The sequence below is a fragment of the Haplochromis burtoni genome, unplaced genomic scaffold, assembly GCF_018398535.1.
Source record: "Haplochromis burtoni strain Fernald_Lab_line unplaced genomic scaffold, NCSU_Asbu1 Contig_274, whole genome shotgun sequence".
Taxonomy (NCBI): domain Eukaryota; kingdom Metazoa; phylum Chordata; class Actinopteri; order Cichliformes; family Cichlidae; genus Haplochromis; species Haplochromis burtoni.
Window position 1 is genome coordinate 521,979 of NW_024582635.1, and position 20,382 is coordinate 542,360.

Here is a 20,382-nt window from a genome sequence, read left to right on the forward strand (position 1 = left end):
GCCCTCGGGGCCTGGAATTGCCACAGCCTGTATATAAAAGATCCACTCTAGACTCAATGGTTGAGTGTTGAGTTAAGCCATAAAGCTAGTCAGATAATTGCAGCATTAAAAAGAAGTTTGGGCATTTTTGTAATCTGTCATGCACAAAACAAAGCCCCAGTGACACAGGCCTAGAGACAAGCAACCCCCCCTGAAAACTATGGTTGTAGTTTGCTGCCAATTGCTAGTTAAAACTGGCTGCAACAAATATGGCACTACACCAAAAACCTCCTTGTAATTCCTCAGGTTGGTGTCTTTCATGCAAGCTACACCAGGAACTGCTAACAACCAAAGAAATCTAAAGGCTTTTGCTGCAGCACCCCTTAATTCTCCCCAGGAACAACTTGTAAACTGGTCAGGGAACACACATCTTTCCCCAGCAACTAATGGCTCCTGGGGGCGATTGCCGACTGATATCTTATTCAATGATTGTGTAAAGATGATTCTTGAAATGAGAATTTGTGCACCATGGAGGCTGTGACGCGGGGGAAAAATCTCAAAGAAAGGGCCTCAGAAGATCATGCAACAGATTCTACAAGCTGCTCCTTTTGTGCTGTGATGATCCAGAATTTCCTAGTTCAGAATAGCTGTAGTACCACGTCTGACCACTGCACCCACAAGTGGCAGCAGAACCCGGAGCAGGAGCCGACCCACAGTGACGTCAGCAGGATGTAAATGTAGCGCCTCGCGGCCTGATCGGTCTTTTTCCTCTCCCGTGCTGTTTGGGCGGTTGGCCTGCTCTCTGTCTCTGGGAAGAATTAACACCGAAGCAGCAAAATGATCATCTACAGGGACCTTATCAGCGGTGAGTGGCCTTTTTACATGTCTTCTTTCACGCTGACCGGGTAGCGTGACGGTCGCGTGTGTTATTTCACGTTTGTTGTGATGTTATAGGTGAGAGTTGGTCACACTAACCAGCTAACTCGTGTTGTCATGGTTCGGAAGTTAGCGCTAGCTAGCCAGATGCTAACTCAATCAGAAGAGTATGTGGAGTTAGCCACCCTGTTAGGCTAGCCGGTGATTGTGGCCGGTTAGCTTTTAGCTTTGCCCACACTTCGGCTCAATTAAAGTTTTATAAAAGTCTAAAAGAGCACCGGCTCAGTCACCGGTGAGGTGGCTTGGTAGTTGCCGGGGGTTGGGGCTATTACTGTTGGGGTTCGTCATGGTAAAGTAACGTGGTGAATGTGGCCTTTCAGCATCCCCCCCTCTGCTGCAGTTTTATTTTTGTCCGGCAGATTTTTCTAGACTTGCCATTGTTGGTGTTTCCCCGCCACTACGCCTCACATTTTATTTTAATCGCACAAGATTTAGCCTTGAATTGTGGATAACTTTTTAGCCTCTGCTGCTGCTGTTTCTGTTCTTTTAAATGATGATGTTAGCTTGGAGTGTTGTAATATGTTCCTTCCTCCCTTTTCCTTCTACAGGTGATGAGATGTTCTCAGATGCCTTTAAAGTCAAAGAAAGCGAAAACGGGATCTTCTTTGAGGTTGAAGGAAAGGTGAGTTCGAAACCACATGTTCAACAGAGGATTTAGCCAGTTTCACCCTTTTCCAACAGCTTGTTCATTGCTGCTTTGCAGCGAAATTTAAAGTGTAGTTGGCATGCACCCAAAACTAAGTTGTTTTAATAAAACCTCAGAGAATAAGTAGCTGCTTTAAGCTGCTCCCTTATTAGGGATTTATGCTTTGGTGGGAAATTACACCGTTATCTGACGCAGACCTCACTAGAAATGTAACAACACATTAGATCAATACAGCCCAAGACTGCTGTGTTGGCCTTTTCAGTATTGTCCATTCCTTCTGTGAGTGTCTTCTGGCTACTTTTTAACCAGTTTTTGAGTTCATTACTGAGAGGGTAGCCATCATTATCTCAATCTAAGGAATAATAATCATCGTATTAATGTAACATAGAAACAGCTAATTACTGGAAGGAGACTGCTGAAACTATTGGAATGGATATATGTACAAAGCAATTGGTATTTGTCCCTCAAATTCCAACACACACACACCCAAAAAGAGAAAATGGGGGTGGGGAAAGCTGACCACAAAGGGGGGTGGGGAAAAAATAAAGGTACTAGCATTTTATTTGTTTCTATCTTGGCTGAGCTTGCATCTAAAACACCAGGACACGATCATATGGTAATTAACAAATAAAGCGTACGCTCTTTTTAAATTTATTCCCCAGTTTTGTAATTTCCCTTACAGCTTTGGTATTATTATTCGGGATGGGCCACTACCTATGTTTAAAGTAGATTGGTAGATGTTTTTTGGAGTGAGTCATGTGATTTCTGGCTGTACTTCCATGACGTCATATTGACTATGACTGAAGATGACTCATAGTTGCAGGTCTCCAATAGCGTAACTACAAGGTCCTTAACCTGCCTCAGAATCGGACAAAAAAAATTTTAAATGCTAGAACAGTTTGAAGTATCATGTTAGCTTGGTGTTTGTCTTTAAGCATACTTTAAAATTAGTCAAAGAAACTTGAAGTAGTTACCAGGCAAATACTTAAAGCTTTGTTTTTAAGTTAATAAAAAAAAGTAACATTTTTAGGTTTAAACAAAAAGACGTGATTCGAAGAGGTTGGGAAACTGTTGCGGGCTACAACATTTAAGTCAGCCGGCTGTTCTTGTTAGTTATACATTTTTAAATGGCTCAAAAATACTGAATTGGAGGCCAACTGATCTGTTGGTATTTCCCAATCATTTACTATTGCCCTTGCTATGATGCACCAGTAATAATTGTTTTTTCTTTTTTTCTTCCTCTCCTCAATTACAGACCGTCACCAGGACAGAAGGGTTTGATGATTCTCTAATTGCAGCCAACGCTTCTGCCGAGGAAGCAACAGAGGGCAACGAGTCTTCCACAATCTCCGGTGTCGACATCGTCCTGAACCACAAACTGCAGGAGACGGGCTTTGACAAGAAGCAGTACATGACTTACATTAAGGATTATGTGAAGGCGTGAGTAGCTTGATGTGCCAGTGAGAAGGAGTTCTGGTTTTGAATGATCTTTGGCTCTGTTAAATGAACGTGTCTGTTTGCATGTCTAGTGTTAAAGCCAAGCTGCAAGAGACCAAACCAGATAGAGTGGAGAGCTTTATGGCTGACATCCAACCAGAAGTCAAGAAAATCTTGGGGAACATCAAGAACTACCAGGTAGCTATACAGAGATGAAATGGCAGTGTTAAACAGTGTTCACACTAAATATAAAGTTTTGCCTTGCGAATACAGTAACTACAATATTTTTGGAAACCCTTAAAAGCCAACGGGAAGGGTGAGGAGTGTAGACAATGGGTGGAGTTTGAGTGACATTTTCAAGTCTTGTAGGAAGGCCTGCATGTCACTTTGAGTGTGTGTCTATACAACACTTGAGTTAAATCATGCAGCTGAAGCTCTGAAAACTGGCAATAACCATGTTGGCACCAGGAGAATTCAGTGTATGGGAGAATCTCAGCTGACAGGTTTTTCTTTTGGGAGTCATCATCAATTGCTAATGGATTGCTAATCCATCCTGGAGGTGGATTTGCCTCTATCATTTGTCAGTTTGTAGCTTTATAGACTGTGATAACGTAGTTTGAATACTTGACATCTAGACTGGGTGCTGCTGTTAAGTAGTGTCAAAAAGACAAGTTTAACCAGCTTGCTTGTTTGAAATAAACATGTCAGTTCTTTGGCATGTTGATCTGTGACTGACAGCCAGCATCCCGAAGCTTGTTAATGAAACGAGGGTGATGAGGAGACTTTCCCCTGCCATCAAATTCAAGCAAAGCTGCCAAATTTGAAATTAGATTTTATTAGTTTTAAAAAATGTGGCATTTTGTGTTCTACTGTGAATAAATTATGGGTTTAAGAGTTGCAAATCTTTGTAATCCGAACTTCTTTTTTAATTAAAGATTTTCTGTACGACTGAGAGGAAGGTCTAATGGTTGCTGTTTGCTTGCAGTTTTTCACAGGAGAGTCCATGAACCCAGAGGGCATGGTTGGTCTGCTGGACTACCGTGAGGATGGCATCACACCATTCATGCTTTTCTTCAAAGATGGCCTGGAGATCGAAAAATGCGTAAGTGCTATGAAGTGGGAAAGACTTGATACATTTCTCAAACTACAAAGTGTTTCTGCTGGAGAACATCCGTATGCCACAGTACACACACTAATTCAGTCTGGATTTCTAAATGAAGGTTCCGTGTTTGTAAAATCATGCCTGCTGTCCACTTGGGTGTAGATAGTTAAATTTAATAACTACACACTGTTCCTCTCTCTTTCAAACAGTAACTACCTGGAATTACATCTGCTGTTCACCTGACTGCTGCTTCCAAAATGGCCTACAAAGCAGACTGGAGGAGCACTACCTTGCATCATGCCTGAACAGAAACATTGTCCAATTTCTTAAATATTCACATTACGGCCCACAGAACCGCTCCCAAACCTGGGGGGTGAATCAAACATGATTAGTCACCAAATACAGTTTTTAACCTTTTCTTTTTTGGCTTTTGCAGTGTTTGATTTTTGTCCCAGGATTGGCCCAGTTTTTGTGATTGAAACAAAAAGGCTTGGACAGCGAGCAAAGCTCTGACTGGCTGAAAGAAGACGTTTGTTTTCCTTCTGTCTGCATACTGTTTTAGCAACAATCCATACAGGTTGGCATCACCAGACCCCTTTGAGTTTGGGTTTGTGGTTGCATTAAATAAGATTCCATCTACAAAAAAAGACTTATGGTTTAATTTGAAAATGAATAAAAACGAGTACCACAACTTTCCATTTCATTTCTGTGTCAACCTTCACTTCTGGTGCTGCAAACAGGCAGTTTGTAGGTTGGATTTCAGAATATCCTTTTTGAATTGCTTGAAAAGATGCTGTTGTAGCGTTGACAAACTGATCTCATGTGCAGTTGTCCTTGGGTTTTCTCTTTCACCATTTTGATTCTCAGATATTTGTGAAGTGCAGAACAGTCACAGCCAGTAGCTGCTGGCAATGTAATGTGTAAGCTTCATGTATAAAAGCGAAATTCAAGAAAAAATGTTGCCATACAAAGTAATGAATAAACACAGAAATTAGGGTGACTAGAGCTGGTAGTACGGAGGTTGTTCAGGAGTGAACTAAAGTGCTTGCGGCTGTTGACCCAAGGTCAGGTGTGTGATGAATGCAATTTACTGATGAGATTGGTGTTAAATGTGTGAAGGTGATATGGAGGGCATCAAGTGCCAAAATTAGTTAGTGACATTAAATGTTAGTAATAAAATATCAATTTCTAATTTCAATACATAATTTCCAATTTTATTAATGACTTAATTCATTTTGATCGTCCATAGTTTTACAGTAGTGATTCAGAGCAGCCTAGTGAGCTGCAGTTTAATCCACTGCTCAAGGACTGCAGTACAAAGAAACGTGTGTAGCCAACTGTCGAACTGGTTGTTAGGACAGCACAGACATCAAATGTATTTGTTAGTTTATCTAAGGTGGTCTTTAGTCTCAACAACTAGATAACCTTAAAATAAACCGTCACTTGTTGCAAGGTTTGACAAGACAAAAGGTTGTTTTCCTGTAGACTTCTATAGGATTTGTAATGTCTGCAATCACAGCTATCACCATCTAGTGGCCTTCATACAGAATGCATATTTAAGACTAAATATGCTTAATTTCTAAAACAAACTGCACCCATGTTTTTGATGATGCAGTAAGTGTGAAAGCAGAGCTGTTAATTGACTTGTACATCTTCATTCCTATCCTCACCCACAGCCACAAGCTGTGGGCAGTGAATTAAAGGAGACTGAGGGTATAAGCAGGGGAAGTCTGTTCTCTCTGACGGGTGTCTGGGCTCAGGACTGTAACTTAGCTCTTCTCTACTCTTCTACACCAACACACTAGCAGCTCTTAATGTAGAGTTGGCACTGTCATGGTACCACAAAACTGCCAGGCTGAGAGCTAAGAGAGAGGTTATCAGAAGAAATCCACAAAGGATTCGCAAACACGTTTTTTTTTCTTCTTCCCCATGGATGTTACCCCAACTGCTGTTATGTGGCATTTTCAAAGGGTCTCAAACCTTTTGAAATGTGGGCTACTTCTCAAAAGCAACCAAAGCAGAACTGCTTTGCACTGTGCTGGTGGGGGAAAATAAAAGAGGTAAAAGTAAAAGACAATTCTATTAAAGTGTGTTTGTCTATACTTGTGACTTGTGTGAAGATGAGATCACATTTTGAAAAAAATAAGCTGGTTACAGAAGAGTTAATACTTTTGTTAATTACAAAAACCAAATTGCATGGCTTTAAAAAAAAAAAGGAAAAAAGAAAGTTGTGCTCACTACTGATCTCACTCGAAACTAATGGGAATGAGACCCGCTGACACACATTTAATAGCTGGGGTGCAGTCAGACCAGCAGCAGCAGCTGGTGTGATTCATTGTAACCATAGTTTAAGGCTGTTCATAGTTGCCATAGTAACACTCCTAGAAAGAGGCAGCATTACTAGAAGTTTCGAGCCAGTTTGCCCCTTAATCTTTGTTTTCCTCAGCAGAGGACGTTTATTTCTTTCTTGGAATACACACAAAAATTTATCCTACCACAAAAATAAAGATTTTACACCATCGTGCCATATTAGTTATGTTTGAGTGCACCCAAAGCTTTTTCTCCCCATAATTCTGTCAACATAAAACAAAATTACTGGAAAAAAAAAAACAAATTTGTTGTAAATTTGAGGCCCAGAAGATACTTCAGAGGACTCTGACTCGGCCTAGGTGGTCTGCATCTCCTCCTCGTCAGATTGGTAGTGTCGGTACTCCGGCTTCAGTTCCCAGGTGCTTTTGTGAACGCCTTTGCTGTTGTATGTGCCGATTTCCCTCATGATTTCTTTCAGGTAGGTCTGTGCCAGACACAAGACGCAGCTTGAAACATGGTGCATTTAAACAGATGTGTTGCATGATTTTGTGGACAATTTGTAACTAACTGAGCACAAAGAGCAAACATTTGCACCTTGTTACTTTAACCCACACAAAGAAAAAAGTATGCCTTCATTTTTCAGTTCACACCCACTTTCTGCTGTGCTTGTTCTAAACCAGTTGCTAAACCGGTACTGGCCTCATATTTATCTTTAAGTACCAGTTATTAGTATATGACACTACTGGGAGCTGATGATTGACTCCCTGCCTTTGTCTGCTGCCTGATCCACAATGCTCCAAATCCACGTGCCTCTTCCTGCATGTTGTGGTTCCACAGGAGGGCCGTCCCACATACAGGGGTGTGGAGCTCACAAATGGCTCAGAGAAGAGCCACAACTCCTTCGCACCCAGAGAAGTCAGCTCAGGCGATTTAGACATGTGTCTATGGCCCCTCCCAGGTGAGCTGTTGAACTGTGAGGAAACCCAGTGCATATGAGAGAGAGCGTGTCTCTCGATCTCCTCATGATGGACTCGAGCCACTATGGTGGTGACCACTGTTTAGAAAATTTCCCCTGAGATCCACAGGGGAAATATTGTGGGGTCTAATAAATCACTGATCTGTTTCCACAATCACTCTATGCTATAAGAATATGAGATTTCTGGCTTCTGGTGTCCTTTTTTCCCCCTCAGTTATGGATCAAGTATATTCCCAGAGTACTAAAAAGAGCTCCACTGGTAGAAGTAGTTAGTCTAAGGTTAGGTATAATCCATTTTTTGGTTCAGGGGCGTTCACGCAGGAAGCAAAAAGCAGAAACTAAAAACCACAAAAAGTCAATGGCATCAGCAACTTCAACTGACAACAGAACAGAAATAGCTGCAGTTTGTGGGTCCCGAGTTAAACTTTTCTGAACTTTTTCTTTTCTGAACTGAGGTAAGCGACTGAAGTGTCTTCAGGAAAACTGCCACTGACTGACATGTGACAGGGTGGCAAATACGGTAGTAGGTTACCTAGGCAACTGGATAACCCTAATAATCATCCACCAGCTACAAAGACAAGTGCAGTGAGCAAATATTCCCCTTTAGGCACAACAACCCTGGTTTAGCTGTCAGAGGGTTAGAGTGGACCAGATATGCTTTTCCTTATTTCTTTTTTCAAAAGCACCTGTAGCATACTGTTGCAATTGTAACAAACTTATTTAAGGATCATATCAAACAAGTACATACACGGACTCATTATTTGAAACAAGTGGCCAAAAAGCTGTTTCTTCTTACTTTAAATCATGCGCTAACATTGACTTTTGGTTTAATCAGCAGGCATGAACTCGCAAGCAGGGGCTACTCTTTGGTAGATCAGACAATCCTCTGCAATGACCAGCAGGTGTCTCTGTTGAGCTTGTAAAGACGCGGCCGCCAACTGATGAATAACCGTAATGTGCTTCAAGACTTTTCATAATGGGCATTTCGGTTACTTTAGTTCAGTTAATTTGAGTGCTAGCCAAGTGCTTTAGGAGAGAAATGATGGTGTAGAGTGTATTGGGGCGTTTGACTCCTACTCAGCCACTGGTTATGCAATCAGATGCAATCAGAGGGAGAGGAGGACCTAAAGGTCTCATCAGCACCTACACATTTCTGTTCACTGCGAGCTGGAACAAATCCACTGCACTGTATCGATTCATGCCATGTGTGCGTGTGCACACGTTGGCCCAAATTTCAGCCACAACAGATAGTGTGAACAGGCATGAACGTCACACCGTGGGCGATTTGTTCAAATTTAACAAAGCAAGGTGGATAGTGGGCAGGTGTATTGGTTTTTTTTATGCTTTTTACAGTGATGCTGTTGCATGTGTGCATGTTTGAGTGTGTGTACATGTTGCCTGTTTCACATGGGTTTGTGTGCGTGCACGCTGCTCACCACAGGTTGTTTGGTGATGTCCACCAGCGCCTTAATGTTGTAATACTGGTGCTTCTCGAAGGCCGAGAATAGCATGTCCAACACGAGCTGACGTTCAGCTCTCACCATCTTCCCTTCAGTCTTCTTTTTCTTCTCATACTCCATCTTAGACCCAAACTCAGTATTAAAACTGATGACAGTAACATTAATGACAGTTAAAATGCTATATAATATAGCCAGACTAAAGACAACTAAACTCATTTCAGTTGGATTTAAACACCAAAAATTGTGCACTGACTGTTTTCTCCTGATTTGAATCAGCAACTGATGGCACACTTGTTGCATTCCCCCCTTGGCTTGTTCAGTTTTCACATAGAATTCAAACTGAACCAAAATGCATTACTGAACGCCAAAGTCTAGGACCTAAACCTGGAAGTGCTTTGTTGTTATCTTGGAACAGGTTCTGAGGTCATATCCCCACAAATTAACCCCACCAAAGGGGAAAATGAGCCAGAGGCAATTAACCTGGAAGACCACAGAAAATACAGATCACAGATGGGTCTAGCAGCTGTATATGCTTTGTTGAAATGCTGTGATCCAAGTTTCACCCATCAAGGTTAAATGGTTATGATCAAAACACTCAAATGGACATCACAAGCCAATGGATGTCCATCTTTTATGTACAGTCTATGAAATTGCTGTAGACCAAAGACGCCAAGTCAATATATAAACCTGTTAGTTTAAAATGTTAATAAAATTGTGACCCACAGAAGGTAAAATACCTTTCATACCATAATTATTCCCTTCAAGAGGTTACATTACAAAAACTACATATATATGTGTGTTTTGATTCGCAAAGTGTGGGCTGCAACCTCCTGGTGGGCCATAAAGGTACTGCAGGTGGGAAACGAGAAGTCTTGTTTATTTAAAAAAATTTTTAACTGAACTATTTAACCTTTTTTAGCACATCGTAGCGGTTAAGACAGTCACCTAACACGTGAAAGAGCCACAACTGGATACAAACAGTTCCTGTAAAATTTCCAAAACGTATAATAGATAAAAATATAATTTAAAAGAATTCCCCTTAATCCTGTAAAAGAATGCGATAAGATGCACTTTTATAAAATGCATTTTTAGCTGGTTTTTTTTAGTAATTTAGTTAAAAATTTCCATGAAATATTTATATTTTAAGATGGAACTGAACAAATGCAACAAAGCTGAGGAATAAAAAAAAATAAAAAAAAGTTCTTTCCATTTCTAATCGATTTTTAATCCTGAACTCATCTTATATCTCGTCTTTAGCTGGGAAAGAACTTAATACTGAAAAGTAAAGGTGCTGATGGAGAATCAAGTTCAGCAAGCAAACCATTAGAAGATCAAAATGCATTAAAGAAAACACAAAGAAAAGTATTATCTGCTTGTGTGATGAAGAGATTGATGAAGTGATGAAGGCTGGGTCATTAATACATTTCAAACTGTGCTGTCTGAAGTTTGATGTGATTCATTCTGGTTGAGAGAGACTTTTAAGTTACTTTATGAAAGACGACCTTGCAGGTGGCAACATTACGTCAGCACAACAGCTTTTTTTTTTTTACCCTACAATGCCAAGTGTATCCTATTAGATCCATGAGTTTTTAAGACTTCTACATCAACAGTGGTATTTTTTCCTTGCCCTGCTACTGTGAGCAGCAAACAGTAATACAAATTAAAACTCACATATACACGTTGATATTCAATTTCTTTTTTTTTTGTCAAACAGGTGATACAATGAGTCAAACTAGTTACAGACACATGCATACAAGGACTGCTGATATTACGTCTCACATTGAAATCATGGTTGGCCACAGGCTTGAAAATGGTGGTGACGGCTCTCTCCAGCTGCTGTGACAAACGCTGAGGCTTGATGGACTCTTTAATCTGCAATCTGACACACACACACACACACACACACACACACACACACACACACACACACACACACACACACAGTGAGAGAAAGTTTCCTCTATCATCTGTGCTCTAACGTCTAATGTGATCTCAGCTGACAGATTGGCCTGTTGGCACAAAACACAACTGTCATAACCTTGGGCTTGAGCTAAGCAAACAAGTAATGGCAGCTGCTTTGCTTGAAGATATCCTGCTTTCTATTTATTTATTTTTTTGACTTTCATTAATCTTGACTCACATTTTTTTTTATTAAAGTTCGACCATCAAATCAAACAGCAAAGCACTCTGCCTCCCTGATGTCCTGCCATAATCACTGTGATAACTGATATTGGCCACAAGCACTCCTGCTTCAGTGCTGCCATTAGTGAAGCCGATTGTCCTCCCCATTTATAAATAAACCCAATAATGATCAAATTGGATCTAATGCATACATTTATTCGATTGAATATTTTCACTAATGTACCGGAAAAGGTGGTAAAGAGCTTCATATAATCATTTGAAAATGTAGCGAAACTATTCTTGAATTGTGTCCACACACACAGACGCCACCATGACAACATAATGTCCTTCATTATCCTGTAGCCTGAAATGATGGAGGGCCATTTGTCAGCTGCTGTCCAACTGGGAGATTAAAAAACTGGATCCAAAAGTGAAGAATTTTCTTCTCAAGTTTGTGTCGAAGTACAAATCAGACAGATCTAAGTTCGCTCCGTGCTCTGTGTTAGATAAATACTGCCATCCTGTAATGTTTAAGGAGGATCTCAGCTTTGTTACGAACACACACCGGCCATGTTAGGGACAGAGGACGTAAGACTGCTTTTTTGCACTTCAGCTTTCAAGGTGCTTTTTGTTAGTTCTAATGTGCCTCGCTGATTTGATGGTCGACAGAGGAAGCGTCTCACACACTGCTGTGTTTTGTGTTTGCCTTCGGTTGGATTGTAGCAGTGCATCTGCCACAGTGATGCTGTTGCTATAGCAATGCCATCCTCCAACTCTGGCTGGAATAGCATAATCCAATGAAGAGGAGACAGAAACCAGTTTGGAAATAAAAAAATTTAACCCCCCCCCAAAAAAAACAGCCAGAGTGGACTCAAGTGTTTAGTGTACACAAATTAACAGTTGCAGTCGTGATCCTGTCAACACGCTGCCAACTTGTCTACTCACGCTGGAATTAATTCACAACACTTGAATAGATTTCGTGCTTTTCAGGGGTGAAAGAAGCAAATTCAACAGCACACTTCCAAAACAACAAATAACACCCTTACTGCTTTGTGTGTTTGATGTACATTTGTGTTTGATGCTCTCCAAATGTCATACTTTGTTACCAGTGCACCTCTAAAATATCTGCGTTTGATGGACCACAATGTATCTGACTTCCCTGAACTTGCAGCGACTGTTTTTATATTTTTATACAGCCTCCTATTATCAAGGACTGAAAAGTAATTAGGCAAACTAAGAGAATTTTAAACATGAGGATTGTTTTTCGTACAATCAAGTCTAGAACCCAGGGACACCACCAATCGGTTGCTGTGTTCTGAGATGAGATGCTCTGCCAGGGATTTGCTGCAGCCACCTTCAGTTGCAGCTTGTTTGTTGTTTTTTCTGCATTCAGTTTTGTATCTAATGCCTTCAACTTATTTGCTCTGAACCTGAGCAGAGATTATAGGTCTGTCATCAATAAACACCAGTGATCCGGTTCCGCTGGCAGCCATGTACATGCCCGTGCCAGCATGTTTGACAGATGACATGGTTTGACCTGTTTCCATCTTTCTTCATACTTTTCTCTTTCCTAATTCTAGTACAAATTAATCGTGGCTTTATCTTTTTTTTTTTCTTCCCAGAACTTCATTTTTAGATGTTTTCTGGCAAAGTCTAATTTGGACTTTTTGAGTGTAACCAGCTTGTTGTGCCTTGCTGCAAACTCTCTGTATTTCCATGCATGAAGGCATCTCTTGGTTGTAGAATGTGACAATGATACATCTACCTCCTCGATAGAGTTCCTAACTCTCTTTTCCGTCTGTATATTATTCTAATCAACTGCAATAAGAACCACTGTAATGTTGAAGTTTTGGGGATTACATCATCTAAAGCAAGATGAATTTAACAGCTTTCAAACTGCAGCATTTGGAAGAGAAATTTTAGCGTTCACTCACTTCTTCAGCTTCATGTAGCTGTCAGTGACGACTGGTCTGCATTCGGCTCGGTGCACCACCATCCCCTCCAGACTGATTTCATCTACAACAAAGACAGTGACTCAACTGCTTAATCATGATTCAGACACACAGATTCTGTAAGCGGAGGGAAGTCTTTGTTATCCACATTTTATTGATGTGTAACTCAAACAACACACACACACATTTTTATTGAACTGCAGGTATCTTTAGTGCACATTTGGAAGAATCAGTTTACAAGTAACTACCAGAAACGGTTTTTAACCTCTTGAGAACTTGGGTGAATGCACACATTCCTACCTTCAGCCTATTTGAAGTGGACTTGCAATGCATTTCCTTATTTTATATCTTATATATCTAAACCGTTGCATTTTAGATACTTTAAAAAATGGGCAAGTTTCACTTAATGAGGTATTCATGAATAATTTCTGTTAGAAGTTCAGACTTCAGACTGCTGTAGATGGTTGCTTTCTTACTTAATTTTTATTTGCTTTTTATACTGAGGTTTTCTGACATCATGAGTACATTGCTCGTGAGATGTCCACCATATGGGGCAGGATACAGCCACCAGTTGCTAGGGAAACATGTATTCCCCGACTGGTCGGTAGTGGTTCCTTAATGTTGGTTGATATCAGCTGATATCAGATGTTGCTGCAGAAGAAACTTCCTGGTGATTGCTTTGGTTGCTAGCAGATTGTTAGCAGTCTGCAAACACACAAACTACTAGCTGAGGAGTAGCAAACCTTGAAAAAGCACGATGGAAAGCAGAAGACGGCTTACCAAGTTAGTTATTTACTCTTTTTTAATTTAATAGTATTTAATTTAAAAAAGTAGGCTGATATTTCCACTGATAGATATTTCAGCCACAGACTGTACATATTCAAGAAGGAGAAAACAAACATTTAAGTGAGACCTTGAATTTGATTTAGAAACAACTCAAATGGCACACAAAACCATCCCGACGTTGGCCGAGGTTAACGTGACTGACAGCAGACAGCAGAAGATGAGGTCTTGAGTGGGGGATAAATGGAAAGGGCAGATGAAGATGATGATGATGAGGGAGACTGCGACAGTGAAATTGAACGCGATAATTAAAGGCCGTTACACGGATGTGACAGTCTATGATGACAGCAGATCACACCTTTTTGCTCCACACCACGTCCTTTTCTACTCTGAAGATTCACAATTATTCACACTGAGTGTTTACCTGCATTTTCAAGCAACAAAAACAACCAGCCTGCACGCCCACTCTCACTACCCCCGTGCATAAAAGCTTTTTGAGGATTCCTCATTGAAGGTCATTTCATGTGGGGGCTGTGGTGCCCCCTGGTTTTCAGAAACTAAAGCTCACTGTGTTTCTAAAAACGTCAGTGTGCATTCGTCGGTGGTACCATTGAGACTCGAGTAGGGCCCAACCTGGACCGATTAGGAGCTTTTCCAACATAAGAGCCAAACCCATGGCTTTAACAAGGAGACACAAAACACAATTTTTTTTAAAAAAAGATACTTGTTGTGGTCATTTTGCATCTCTTTATACTCGTTTCAGCACCTCTCACAGGGAGAGTACAGGAAACAGTTGAAGAGGGCAGTTAAAACGTTTAGATGTACTTGCTGTAATCTGTTCAAAATTCAATCATCAGCATTAAAGTTAGTCAGACTCTTTTTTTGGGAGAGCATTACGTTAATTTCTCCCAAAATACACTTTCTGAGATTTGTGATACACTTCTGAATGTCTTCTATCGCCACAAAGCACCTGAACCCAGCTGTACATCAGTTTAGACACAGACCGCAATTTACCAACACTTTCCAATCCAATCTGTCACAGCAGGAGACAATACGCAACGAGCACAAGTGCTTCAAAAGCCAGGTGTGCGCTGCTGCTGCTAGAAGGAGCCTCAAACATGCTCGTAGCCGTAATTGCTGTCAGTGGAGCGCTACAAACAGCTGAGTGCACTGAATAAACTACGTAGCTCGTTTATCAAGTATAGCTGTCTCTTTTAAACAAGTGCACCAAACTGCATAATTACTGGATTCGCTCATAAGACTGGAAACAGACAAGCTGCTGTATCTTTATGCATACGTTTAAATGCAAGGGACTTTTATTTGATCACATCCAGAGAGTTTCACTTTCACACATTTCAACTAGCATAAAGCATCAAGTGAACATACTTATAGTCCAGCCAGAACTCGCAGCTTGACATTTCCTGCCGTTTGTCATTCACCCTGCACAAAGGTTTTTCTTTTGTTAGATTTATTTTCAAGCTGTTCTTTCATTAGGTGCTTTAGCCAATTATCCAACTGCCCAACCCACAACCTTGTTGCTGAACCGTTTGATGCCTCTTCTGCTCCTCTCCAATCATTATCGGGAGCCGTTTTCTGTTTTCTTTTTTTCTGAACGTTCAGGAAATGCCGGAGTCCAGTTGGTGAGCGTTGGCGTCAGATTGGCAGCGGCTCTCGCTATTGTGCATTGTTGGCATCGTTTGTAGCCGGACGCGCAAAAAGGTCCAAAAAGCCACTACATTTTACACTCATCATTTAACAAAACCAGCAGAAAGACGAAGACGCTCAAAGGGTAAACAGAAAGAGCGAGTCTACAGGGAGCTGCAGAGGCCAGCAAATAGTTGGCGAGGCATTCATAATGAATAGCCTGATAGGCCTGAGTGACCTGTGCAGCAGAGAGACAAGCTGTCAAACTTATTTTAACAGGCTCTTCTTATTTTTGAGGTGGTAAATCCTGTAAATCCTTGATGGCTACACACCAACCCTCTCATATCCATCTGCACCCTGTGCATTTTTCCTTTTTTTTGTTTCAGTCCCTCCTACTTGAAACGGGGGCATAATGCAAAGAAACGGTCCCCGGCATAGACGTCTCTCCCTCTCGGGCGTCATCCGAAGAAACGTCAGTTTCTGATGACGGAGGCGCAGCAGGATCACCTGTCAGTCGGCTTCTTTTGTTCCCTCGTCTGCGTTAGCCCAGATGATGCAGCATCCTGTCCAGATAATTACAAGGGTGCATATCATAGCTTGCGAGGCAGTTATTGTTTTACCGATCTTCTCCCAAATGACTAAATAACGTAAAAAATATGTCTCTGCATGTTGGCCCTTAAAAGCACATGCATATGCTCTACTAACCCATAATGAAAGCACAATTACATTTTAATCCAGGCTGCCTGAAAATTTTAGGATTTTATATACTGAATAAAAAAAAAAAAAACCCATACACTAACAAATATATACACTGTACTGTCCATATCCATTAGTTTTAACAGGATATTAAATAAGAAACTCTAGAAGTTCATTTATTGCTGATATAAACTGTAGCGCTGTGGCAAAGTAACAGCTATTGAATCATTTAATATGAAGCTCGACCCTTCTGAGGGAAACCTCAGTGCTAAGTTTTAATTATGAAAGTGCAAGAAACAATGAAACAAGGCAAATATAACTGTGGTTCAGATAGGGTTGTACAAAAAAAGTGAAAACTATCTATTGGAGCCACTATCTCTGCTGTTTTTGATGATCCCTGATGTCGTCGCTGCCCTTCCTGTTCTGGCTCACTTTTCAATCAGCGTTTGATCTACACACAATGTCATCCATGTTGATACTGATCTGTTGGGTCTTTGGAGGCCTGCACGCAAGCGCACCTACTTAGGTTTCATACCCTTCTGTGTGGGCTCTGCGTAGGCAAATAGACATGCAAATGGACATGAGTGCAGAACCGTATAACAGGCGTGAGACTGCATGCCTCCACCTCTCACTGTGCATGAACGCAACTGAAGATAGTGAGCTTCATTCATAGTTTGTATAATTGTGCGAATTTGTGCATAAACAATGCTTATGATCATTCCAACAGCATATCTGGAATGACATTAATACCATTTAATATCAAAATAAATTTATTTATTATCTTGTAGCAGCCTTGAGGGGTGAGGGGTCACTAATGCAAAGACTCATGGGACTGTTCATGTTGATGTTAATCTGTTAATTTAAGATGCTATGACAGTTATTGCATTTATGTTTTGTTGGTCCTTCATTGTTACTGTTACGTTATCATCTGAACTCCAGTGTTTTCTTGTCTGCTTGTCTGAAGGTGACGTTGAGTGCGGCTGCCAATTTGCCACTGTGATTTAGACTGTTGAGGCAATTAATGACCTCTGGTCACTGTTCATGTTTGCGGGGTTGTGTGTTAATGCTAATAAGTTTTAATGCTAATAAGACGACAAAGAGTGGTGCACAGAACACAAGAGCCGCAAACACACAGCAGCAAGTGTTTCTTGTGGTTTGTGTTCAGATATTTTTATTCTGTTAGGCTTTTCTTTTCTACACATCAAGTTATTATTATTGTATTGAGTTATTTATTTTACCTGAGCCATAAGTCCATGACAATGTTGGACAGGCGTCTCTCAAAGAACAACGTAATCGCTTCCTTTGTGATCCAGGAAACCTGCTTCCTTCTAAAGAGAAATGGACACGTGGCAGAAAGCAAAACATGGACTGAAACTTGATGTCCCAGAGGTGTTCTTTTGGATTTAGGTCAGGTGAGCATGGGGGCCAGTCAGAGGTATCAATTCCTTCTCTATGAACTGCCTGGATACTCTCGCCATATAAGGCCGGACGTCGTTGTGCACCGGGAGAAAACCCAGGGTATGACAGTGCATCCAAGGATTTCAACCAATAGCAGTCAGGGTGCCACTGCCTAGCCTGTAAAGGTCTGTGCATCCCTCCATGGACATCCCTCCCCAAATCACTCTTGACCTGCTACCAAACCGGTCATGCTGAATGATGTTACAGGCAAGGTAATGTTCTCCTGAGAGCTCCTACTCGCTCTTGAGACTGTGCTGGGAGAGGTATTGTCTCATGCTACCAGTACTGACACTGACCCAAGCCAAATGCAAAACCAGAGTGGAAAAACTAATCAGTCTGTGGCCCCCATCTTTAAAAGTGTTTTGGGGGTTGTCTCATTGTTGCCAATTTAATTACCAGCAAATCAGCTGAAACTGATTAACAACCTCCTCTGTTACGTAACCGACCAGATCAATATTCAAGAAGTTTAAATTACTTGATGCTACACTCTGATTAAAAAGCAGTCCTTTAATTATTTACATTTTTTTTAGTCGTGTAGTTTCCATTTTAGAAAACAGGGAAAACAGGTGGAAACAGTGAATTTGTTGGGGACTATTATAAGCAGCGGATAAATTTGCACTTTATAGATCACCGAGGCTAAACATGTCACTCAGTGCTGCGGCTCGCTTGTGTTTAAAAAGAAAAAAAAAAACAAAAAACCTTTTTATATTCAACAATGGAGCCCTTGTCTGCAGGATAAGTGACTGCATGTATGAATGCATGTATATATATATGTTTACGTATTCAGTGATAACCAAAGCTGAACAAAAAGCAGATGCAACGCCACAGTCACCATAGTAACCATCACACCACCACCTGACATTATGTGTCACACAACATTTCATCAACTGCCCGCCAAGAGTCCGTTTTTTAAATCTTGAGGGGACAAACACTAAGGTGTCAGAGATTTCTCACTAATGTTCATCTTTTTTTCCCCCACTAATGGATGCAATTATGTGCAATTATTGGCCAGTGAGTGCCAGAGCAACACGCCTAAAAACACACCCACACATGAGAAACGTGTGCACACAAGCACCGCGCCGCTGAGCATCCTTCGCCTTCATCCCCGTTATGAAGTAGTTGTGGTCAAACAGATTCAAGGACAAGAGGATTGTTTTCCTCCTGCCATTCAAGTCTTCCCGTTTCCTCTTTCCGAGGCCTGAAAGGACACTGATTGTAGCAGAGAAGCGCCTTTGTAAACATGAACAGCATGAACAGCAAAGAGAGAGCGAGAGGACCAGCATGGGATGATGACTGACCACATCAAATGTAGCTTCAGGCGTCTGTGTGGGAGGAACACTTGAGACGAGCTGCAGACTCCTGCACAACGGCTTTACTATAAAACTCGAGCGCTACATGAATATTGTGGTCCACACCTTCAACAGACGATCGATATTTTAATTCTCCCACGCACATATCATTCACAGGGCCTCATTACTCTTCAGTGATACAGAAATGTCATGGCTGTTACTCAACCATATCAATGAAATCATGAATATAACATAACACAACCACACCGACGTGAACAGATTCTCTCTTTGTCATGCTTTTTATTTTCCTTTTCCATATTAGGATTGCTGAGGAATAAAACACATGTGAATGAAGCAAATCTCCAGGTGAGGATGCTTGAATAAAGCAGCTGAAATTGTGATCGTTATTGTCGGATGACTTGTTTTGTTTTTTTAAATCAACATTGTCTAACACAGAAGATGGCTAAAGAATCTCCAAGGGTAAAATCGTGTGATGTTTTCAGAATCAGGCTGTGCATGCCTCTGTATGCTAGCAAAAACTAATCAACCTGTCCTCTCCTCTCTGATTCATCCTGAGCGTGTGCTGACTGGCTGTGGCAGTCCTGTTATCAGGTTTGGATTTATAATTTAAGCTTACCAACACTGGTTTAGAACAGAAGCCTGAATCAGACAGCCCAATGTGAGGTGGGTTTTTAGTCTTCTTCCGCTTTAGTTTGATTTTGCACATGACTCCCATCTCCCTTATTTGTATTTGATCTTTGTGAGCAATTGGACATCAGCAGCATTGCATGATCCTCCATCCATCCATCTTCTTTCGCTTATCCGGGCCCAGGTCGTGGGGGCAGCAGAGAAGCCCAGACCTCCCTCTCCTCAGCCACTTCACCCAGCTTGTCTGGGAAAACACCAAGGCGTTCCCAGGCCAGCTGAGAGATTTAATCTCTTCAGCGTGTCCTGGGCCCTCCTCCCGGTGGGACATCCCAGGAACACCTCACCCAGGAGGCATTCTTGTCAGATGCCCGAACCACCTCAACTGGCTCCTTTTGATATGGAGCAGCAGTGGCTCTACTCTGAGCCCCTCCCAGATGTCTGAACTTGTCACCCTATCTCTTAAGGGGTGTCCAGCCACCCTTCGGAGGAAGCTCATTTCCATGGCTTGTATCCACGATCCTGTTCTTTCGGTCACTACTAGTGACCATAGGTGAGGGCAGGGACGTAGATTGACCGGTAAATCGAGAGCTTCGCTTTTATGCTCAGCTCTCTCTTCATCACGACAGACCGGTACAGCGTACGCATCACTGCAGCCACAGCACCAATTCGTCTGTCGATCTCCGGCTCCCTTCTCCAGTCACTCGTGAACAAGACCCCAAGATACTTAAACTCCTCCACTTGAGGCAGGAACTCGTCCCCGACCCAAAGTGGACACTCCACCCTTTAACGGCTGAGAACCATGGCCTCAGATTTGGAGGTGCTGATCCTCCTTCCCGCTGCTTCACACTTTGCTGCGAACCGTTCCAGTGCGAGCTGGAGGCCACTACCCGATGAAGCCAACAGAACCACATCATCCGTGAAAAGCAGAGATGAGATTCTGACACC

The 20,382-nt window shown here is 41.6% G+C and overlaps 2 protein-coding genes across 2 annotated transcripts in view; one reads left to right on the forward strand and one right to left on the reverse strand.

Moving 5' to 3' along the window:
- The first annotated feature begins 690 nt into the window (after window positions 1-690).
- Window positions 691-4,791, forward strand: tpt1 (tumor protein, translationally-controlled 1). Its single transcript, XM_005940430.3, has 6 exons — window positions 691-844; window positions 1,464-1,537; window positions 2,817-3,001; window positions 3,091-3,196; window positions 3,984-4,100; window positions 4,310-4,791. Exons 1-6 carry the CDS (start codon window positions 817-819, stop codon window positions 4,310-4,312), a joined length of 513 nt encoding a protein of 170 aa, XP_005940492.1. The 5' UTR covers window positions 691-816; the 3' UTR covers window positions 4,313-4,791.
- A 1,909-nt stretch (window positions 4,792-6,700) lies between these two features.
- LOC102303915 (general transcription factor IIF subunit 2) overlaps window positions 6,701-20,382 on the reverse strand; it is a 64,896-nt gene continuing 51,214 nt past the window's right edge. Inside the window, exons 5-8 of the mRNA XM_005940436.3 lie at window positions 12,902-12,983; window positions 10,626-10,725; window positions 8,823-8,966; window positions 6,701-6,894 (exon numbers count right to left, since the gene is read on the reverse strand). Of these exons, the coding sequence (XP_005940498.1) occupies window positions 6,766-6,894; window positions 8,823-8,966; window positions 10,626-10,725; window positions 12,902-12,983 (455 nt within the window). The 3' untranslated portion in view covers window positions 6,701-6,765. The remainder of the gene's footprint in view (window positions 6,895-8,822; window positions 8,967-10,625; window positions 10,726-12,901; window positions 12,984-20,382) is intronic.